This window comes from Entelurus aequoreus, linkage group LG07 (assembly GCF_033978785.1).
Source record: "Entelurus aequoreus isolate RoL-2023_Sb linkage group LG07, RoL_Eaeq_v1.1, whole genome shotgun sequence".
In the NCBI taxonomy this organism is placed as follows: Eukaryota; Metazoa; Chordata; class Actinopteri; order Syngnathiformes; family Syngnathidae; genus Entelurus; species Entelurus aequoreus.
Genome location: NC_084737.1, coordinates 24654136 through 24661156, shown reverse-complemented (window position 1 = coordinate 24661156; position 7021 = coordinate 24654136). Strand labels below are relative to the sequence as shown.

At 42.1% G+C, this 7021-nt stretch overlaps 1 protein-coding gene across 3 annotated transcripts in view; it reads right to left on the bottom strand.

The window, feature by feature from the left end:
* LOC133653549 (zinc finger protein ZFP2-like) overlaps positions 1 to 4558 on the bottom strand; it is a 390781-nt gene extending 386223 nt beyond the window's left edge. For all 3 annotated transcript variants that reach the window (XR_009826747.1, XM_062052956.1, XM_062052955.1), the window contains exons 1-2: positions 4106 to 4558; positions 2593 to 2838 (exon numbers count right to left, since the gene is read on the bottom strand). Coding sequence is in view for 2 of the 3 variants with exons in the window: in XM_062052956.1 (XP_061908940.1) it covers positions 2593 to 2838; positions 4106 to 4226 (367 nt within the window). In the remaining variant the exon portion in view is untranslated. The remainder of the gene's footprint in view (positions 1 to 2592; positions 2839 to 4105) is intronic.
* Positions 4559 to 7021: the final 2463 nt, after the last annotated feature.

The window sequence follows — 7021 nt, the reverse complement described above, 5'->3', positions numbered from 1 at the left end:
AACAGTACTCATACGTATCTCGGTTTAGAGGTCACGGTTCGGTTCATTTTTGATACAGTAAGAAAACAACAAAATATAAATTTTCTGGTTATTTATTTACCAAAATTTGTAAAAAAAAATGGCTTTATCCTTTTAACATTGACTTAGACTTAGACTTAGACAAACTTTAATGATCCACAAGGGAAATTGTTCCACACAGTAGCTCAGTTACAATGATGGAAAGTGTAAGGATGGAAAGGACAATGCATGTAGAAATAGACTAAATATAGCGATATAAATATAACATATACGTAATATTTACATAATATATATATATATATATATAATATATGCGATATTGCCATATTTTTGCTGAAAGAATTTAGTAGAGAACAATGACGATAAAGATCGCAACTTTTGGTATCTGATTAAAAAAAGCCTTGCGCCTACCGCAAGTAGCGTGACGTAGTCAGTTGAAAGTCTCCTCACATTTTCCTATTGTTTTCAATGCAGCTAGAGCGATTCGGACCGAAAAAGCGACGATTACCCCATTAATTTGAGCGAGGATGAAAGATTCATGGATGAGGGACGTTAAAGTGCTAGAATGCAGTGCAAGACATATCTTTTTTCGCTCTGACCGTAACTTAGGTACAAGGGCTCATTGGATTCCACACTTTCTCCTTTTTCTATTGTGGATCACGGATTTGTATTTTAAACCACCTCGGATACTATATCCTCTTGAAAATGAGAGTCGAGAACGCGAAATGGACATTCACAGTGACTTTTATCTCCACGACAATACATCGACGAAACACTTTAGCTACGGAGCTAACGTGATAGCATCGTGCTTAACTGCATATAGAAACAAAATAAATAAATCCCTGACTGGAAGGATAGACAGAAGATCAACAATACTATTAAACCATGGACATATAAATACACGGTTAATGCTTTCCAGCCTGGCAAAGGTTAACAATGCTGTTGCCAACGACGCCATTGAAGCTAACGTAGCAACCGGACCTCACAGAGCTATGCTAAAAACATTAGCTATGCACCTACGCCAGCCAGCCCTCATCTGCTCATCAACACCAGTGCTCACCTGCGTTCCAGCGATCGACGGTGCGACGAAGGACTTCACCCGATCACAGATGCGGACGGCGAGACGGAGGAAGTTAAGGTGAGTTTGCCGGCTAGCGCGTCTGCTATCCATCTCTGTCCTCTTGGCTGTGTTGCTGTAGTCCGCCGCTAATAAACCGATCCCACCTACAACTTTCTTCTTTGCAGTCTCCATTGTTCATTAAACAAATTGCAAAAGATTCACCAACACAGATGTCCAGAATACTGTGGAATTTTGAAATGAAAACAGAGCTTTTTTGTATTGTATTCAATGGGGTACCAATACTTCTGTATCAATCGTTGACGTCACGCGCATACGTCATCATATCTAGACGTTTTCAACCGGAAGTGTGGCGGGAAATTTACAATTGCACTTTATAAGTTAACCCGGCCGTATTGGCATGTGTTGCAATGTTAAGATTTCATCATTGATATATAAACTATCAGACTGCGTGGTCGGTAGTACTGGGTTTCAGTAGGCTTTTCAATGTTAATATCGCCAACGATCACCCTTGTTTAATCGTTGCAGCCAAAATCGTGATTATGATTCAAATGTGATTAACTGTGCAGCCCTACTGTCAATCATGGACATTAAGACAGGACAGAAAAGCACCGGACAAACTGGATTGCTTAACCCGGCAGCAAGACGCCAATGCGAGCAGATAAAACAAGACAAAAAAATCATTGATACACTTGACAGAGATGCAGAAGACCCTGGCCCTCACCATCGCTAAAGACATAGGACCCTGTCAGCCAACAACCACCTGGTTTGTACTTCTGAGCACCGCTATTTTTCAGATGTATGTTACGAGCAAAATATGACGTGATGGCTACACTCCTGCACACACTGACAGATGGAAATAAGGACATAAGATTCATGACTAATTTATGAATGTGATGTTAGCTCTACCTCAGTAGTGATGTCATATTTGGTTAGGAAGAAATCTACAGATTCACTTTGTCATATCCACTATTGCTTGACTTTTTCTTACTTCCAGATGTTCACAAACTACACTTAAATCGACATTTAAAATTATTAGATATAAAAAAGTTATCGGTGTTGATCTTGAGGAGCTTGAAGGTATTGGTATCAGCTTGCAAAACAATTATTGTGCTTTTCAAACGCAGGACAAAACAGAAACGGACTCATAACCGCGGTGTCCGTGCACGTCAATAAAGAATGGTTAAAACAGAGGAGGGACACTGCAAGTGTTTTTCGTTCGCCTGTCATCAGGTGTCTGAGTTGGATCGGTACTTATATCACTAATTGTTTAATTCTGCCTAAATTTTTGCTAAACATTTAGCTTTTTTTTTGCTCTGTATTAGAAGTTCTGACATGTGGTGCTCTGTTATAGCAGCATTGTTCATTGATCTTTTATGTTACCTGAATGTGGAGATAAAAAGCTAATATATCTCCACCATTAGCCATAACTGTGGTCCCTGGATGAACATCTGTTAAAAACATTGTACTATATGATATCTGGATGTTGTGCTTACTTGGACTGTGATGAAGCTGTGAGGACTCAGGTGGTTTGTCTTCATGGTCTTCAGTCTTCACAGAGACAACAGTCAGCGGAAACCTGGTGAGATCAGCCTCCTCCTGCCCTAAAAGACACTCTCCCTCCTGAGTGATCCACACGTCCTCCTCTTCCTCTTTAATATGTGGAGACTGTGGCTCTTCCTCTTCCTCTTTAATGTGTGGGGGCTGTGGCTCTTCCTCTTTAATGTGGGGGGGCTGCTGGTCTGTTGGGTCAATAAGTAAATACGATTATAAAAGTAGTTCTTTACTGACACTGTAAACACAATGGGATGATTGGTGTTTTCATATGTGTTGTACGTGTTAAATGTGTGTAACTAAACATCCAATAAATACACGGGAAAGAGTTGATTTTGTCCCAGCCACGAGCGATTTTAAGGACGGGCCAGCATTGATCAAAACATTCCTAAAAAAACAAATTAGAACTTTAGAAACCAAAGGTGTAAAGTGAGTAACAATTTTTTTTCAGTATACATGTCAACCTACTATACGCCTTGTCTTTAACTTTAACTTTGTAATGGTATAGTCGTAACCCAGATGTCCCCAAACTCAAATACAGATACGGCCCGCCAGCGTCCAAAATCCGGCCCACGGGTAGTCCCGAGTTTTTTTTTTTATTATTATCTTTTTAATCTGTCCTTTCTAGCTTATCCATCAATCCATTTTCGACCGTTACTGTTATTCTCGGGGTCTCCTAGCCGCTCAGGAAAATTATCCATCCATTTTCTACCGCTTGTCTCTTTTTTGGTCGCGGGAGCCTATCTCAGAATCATATTGTCTAAAAATTCATTTTCCCATCGATAACGCAAACCGGCAAGTGCGCACTCTTTCAGTCAATTAGTGCACGAGAGCCTGGCCACATTTTTTTTTACCCCATGTGGCCCCCCCGAGTCAAAAAGTTTGGGGACCCCTGTCCTAACCATTAGTTAAATAGCACTGAAAAAACATCAAAAAAATGCTTAAAAACATTCATAAAATGTTTTTAAGTGATTTTGGTGGCTGGGCAAAAAGTTTACTATGTGGTGTTTTTATGAAGTATCTCCATCAACAGTTCCTCTTTAGAGCACAGCTCCCACATTCACTTGGAGACCATCTACCTCTCCGACACGCTGGAGGAAAGTCAGTCACCTTTATGTTCTTTTAATAAATCAAGTGTTGACTACTTATTGAAAGATGATTGACAATAAATGTTTACTTTCACTTCTTGATGCATGTAGGTCAGATATTAGTGAAATTAGCCATACAACTGAGAATTTACTAATTACAATGTAAAATATATTTGGTGTCAGTGTGAGTTTTGCGTAAACATGTTGATACACATTGTTACAAACTGAGAGGAACATAAATGTTGTGTGTCTGAAACTATCTTGTTTTTATGACCAATATACAATACAATTCGTCTTCCTAAGAACAATCTATTTAATAAACAAATATAAAAGTTAGTAAACACGTGAGAGTAAGAAGTAAACAAACCTGTTCTGTGTAACACAACTTCACGTTTCTTGAAAACAGCGGCGCGTAGTTGTTGTCCCTTGTTTACCTCTTTTGTTGGAGAAAGTTCCTCCTCGTACTCTGCTATCGTTCTTTCGCACATTTTCACACAATCACAACACTTTACACTCACACTTGATCTCTGCTTAGCGATGTGTTGATCACTTCCGCGTCTCTTTGTTAGCAGCTAAAGAGCTAAGCTAACTAGCAAGCTAAGCGCGCACGGAACGCGTCATTGATTGATTTAGTGCGCTTAGACTAAAGCATCCGAAAAAAACAAACATTAACGATGTTTACTCAAAGAAACAGCATACATGTGCACATGTACGTGCTGATGAAGAAAACAGCACTTTATTAACCACAATAACGTATTCTCCGCCAGACGCCATCTTCTTTTTTCTTTGTCCTATGTTGTTCACGCGCAGTTCCGTCAGATCTCGCGAGAGAAACAAGCAGCCATGGCTTCAAACATAGACATCTTATGGGTGAGGGCCGACATCCGGGCAACTGAGATGCCATAGCAACCAGACTGGCGTTGAAAACAAACCGTTGCCATTACTCTTTAACCTGTCGACCTACACTGGTTAAACCCGTCATTCTGCCTCCAAAATGCCGAAAAACGGTGTTGTTTTTGGTTGTGCTAACCACAACTGGAAACAGGGAAAACAAAGGTTGTATTTTGTTCTGCCAAAGCGTGATAAAAGCCCACAGAAACGAGACAAATGGCTCGCAGCTTTACACTGGGAAAACGAGGACGGTTCTCACTGAAGTCCCCCAAAGTCCGGGGTCGTATGTTCGGATCACTTCATTTCTGGTAAACATAAGGAACAAAAATCCACCTTCTTAACCACAACTTGGCTATACGTCCGTGCTAATGTTGTACTTGTTGAATTTGTACCTTATAACGTTCGACAGCTGAAGTTGTTGTTGTACAAAAATAACATGCGGTATATACTATATAGTCTATAGCCTAGCTAGCTATTTTCGAAAACCGGACAACGAGAGTATACCAAAGGCAGCGTTAAGATGGACACCACCGGGAAAACGTAAGCCAGGGCGGCCAAAGAACACCTGGCGAAGAACAGTTGAAGGGGAGCTGAAAGAGATGAAGCTTACATGGGGCGAGGCACAGAGACGAGCACAGCAGCGAGATGAATGGCGTCGAGTCGTCAAAGCCTTATTTCCCATCCGAGAAGAAGATGATTAAGTTAAGTAAGTAATATACTATATAGTCTATAGCCTAGCTAGCTATTTCGGTTTCGTTTAAATTTGCACTTAACAGTTGGGTTTTTAAAAACCAATAAACCCTATAATTTTCATGTTGCCATTCAATACATGTAGCCCTCAAATCTCTCAATATTTTATACACTAACACTTGATCTTGTTGTTGATAACTTCCGCGTCTCTTTCTTAGTAGCGCGCAGGATAAGCTAACTAGCAAGCTAAGCTAAGCCTGAGAAGCTTTAAAGTTCACTGAGACGAGTCTGACGCAAATAATACATTTTCGTTTTTTCACACAATATGCGAATAAGTAAAAATGCGTAAATGAAGGATTTAACGCCGACTTCCAAGCCACAACGCTCGTTAAATGCTTTTTCTGTCAATGCTGTGTTCGCTGTGAGCTGGTTTGTTTTCAACGAATTCCCGGTTGCTAGGGGATTGGTAGGCGGAAGTGACGTAGGTCCGCCCTCACCCATAACGTATTCTCCGCCAGACGCCATCTTCTTTTTTCTTTGTCCTATGTTGTTCACGCGCAGTGTCATCAGATCTCGCGAGAGAAACAAGCAGCCATGGCTTCAAAGGTTCTCTCCATGAGACATCTTAAAAGTAGACACAGCATTGGCTGCTGTGACGCGAGAATTTCGGCCGCCATCTTATACTAACCATTTTTTGTATGCGTTCCCTTTAGACCACACACACATACACCACACACACACACACGATTTTTCCAACTTCAAGAATTAAAGAGTGCCTGAAAGCCTCTCTGTGCCCCACTCCTTGTACTAAGAAGCTATCAGATTAGCATTCTGCATCCAGAGTAATATTCTCTATCACAGATACAGAGAACATTGCAAAACACTGCAAGTGCTCTCTACCGACTCCATTTCGTCTGACTCAGATATCCGTACCGCTTTCCGGCATCTCTGTCCGTCTGTCTGTTGCTCGAGCAACAGCAGATAATGATGGATAATAAGACGATCGTCTTATTATCCATCATTATCTGCTGGTCACATTATGTATTACAGTCAGTTGAGCCGCATATCGTGATACAAACCACTTGGAAGATTCCTGCTTCTCAAACCTGAGGCAGTATAAAGATGGATTTTCCATTTTTCATTGGCGGGGTCAGTGTCTACTATTTATGGCAATGGAGGAGACAATGAAACGGTAAATAGTAACATCAATCCATCCATCCATCCATCTTCTTCCGCTTATCCGAGGTCGGGTCGCAGGGGCAGCAGCCTAAGCAGGGAAGCCCAGACTTCCCTCTCCCCAGCCACTTCGTCCAGCTCCTCCCGGGGGATCCCGAGGCGTTCCCAGGCCAGCCGAGAGACATAGTCTTCCCAACGTGTCCTGGGTCTTCCCCGTGGCCTCCTACCGGTCGGACGTGCCCTAAACACCTCCCTAGGGAGGCGTTTGGGTGGCATCCTGACCAGATGCCCGAACCACCTCATCCGGCTCCTCTCGATGTGGAGGAGCAGCGGCTTTACTTTGAGCTCCCCCCGGATGGCAGAGCTTCTCACCCTATCTCTAAGGGAGAGCCCTGCCACCCGGCGGAGGAAACTCATTTCGGCCGCTTGTGCCCTTGATCTTGTCCTTTCGGTCATAACCCAAAGCTCATGACCATAGGTGAGGATGGGAACGTAGATCGACCGGTAAATTGAGAGCCTTGCCTTC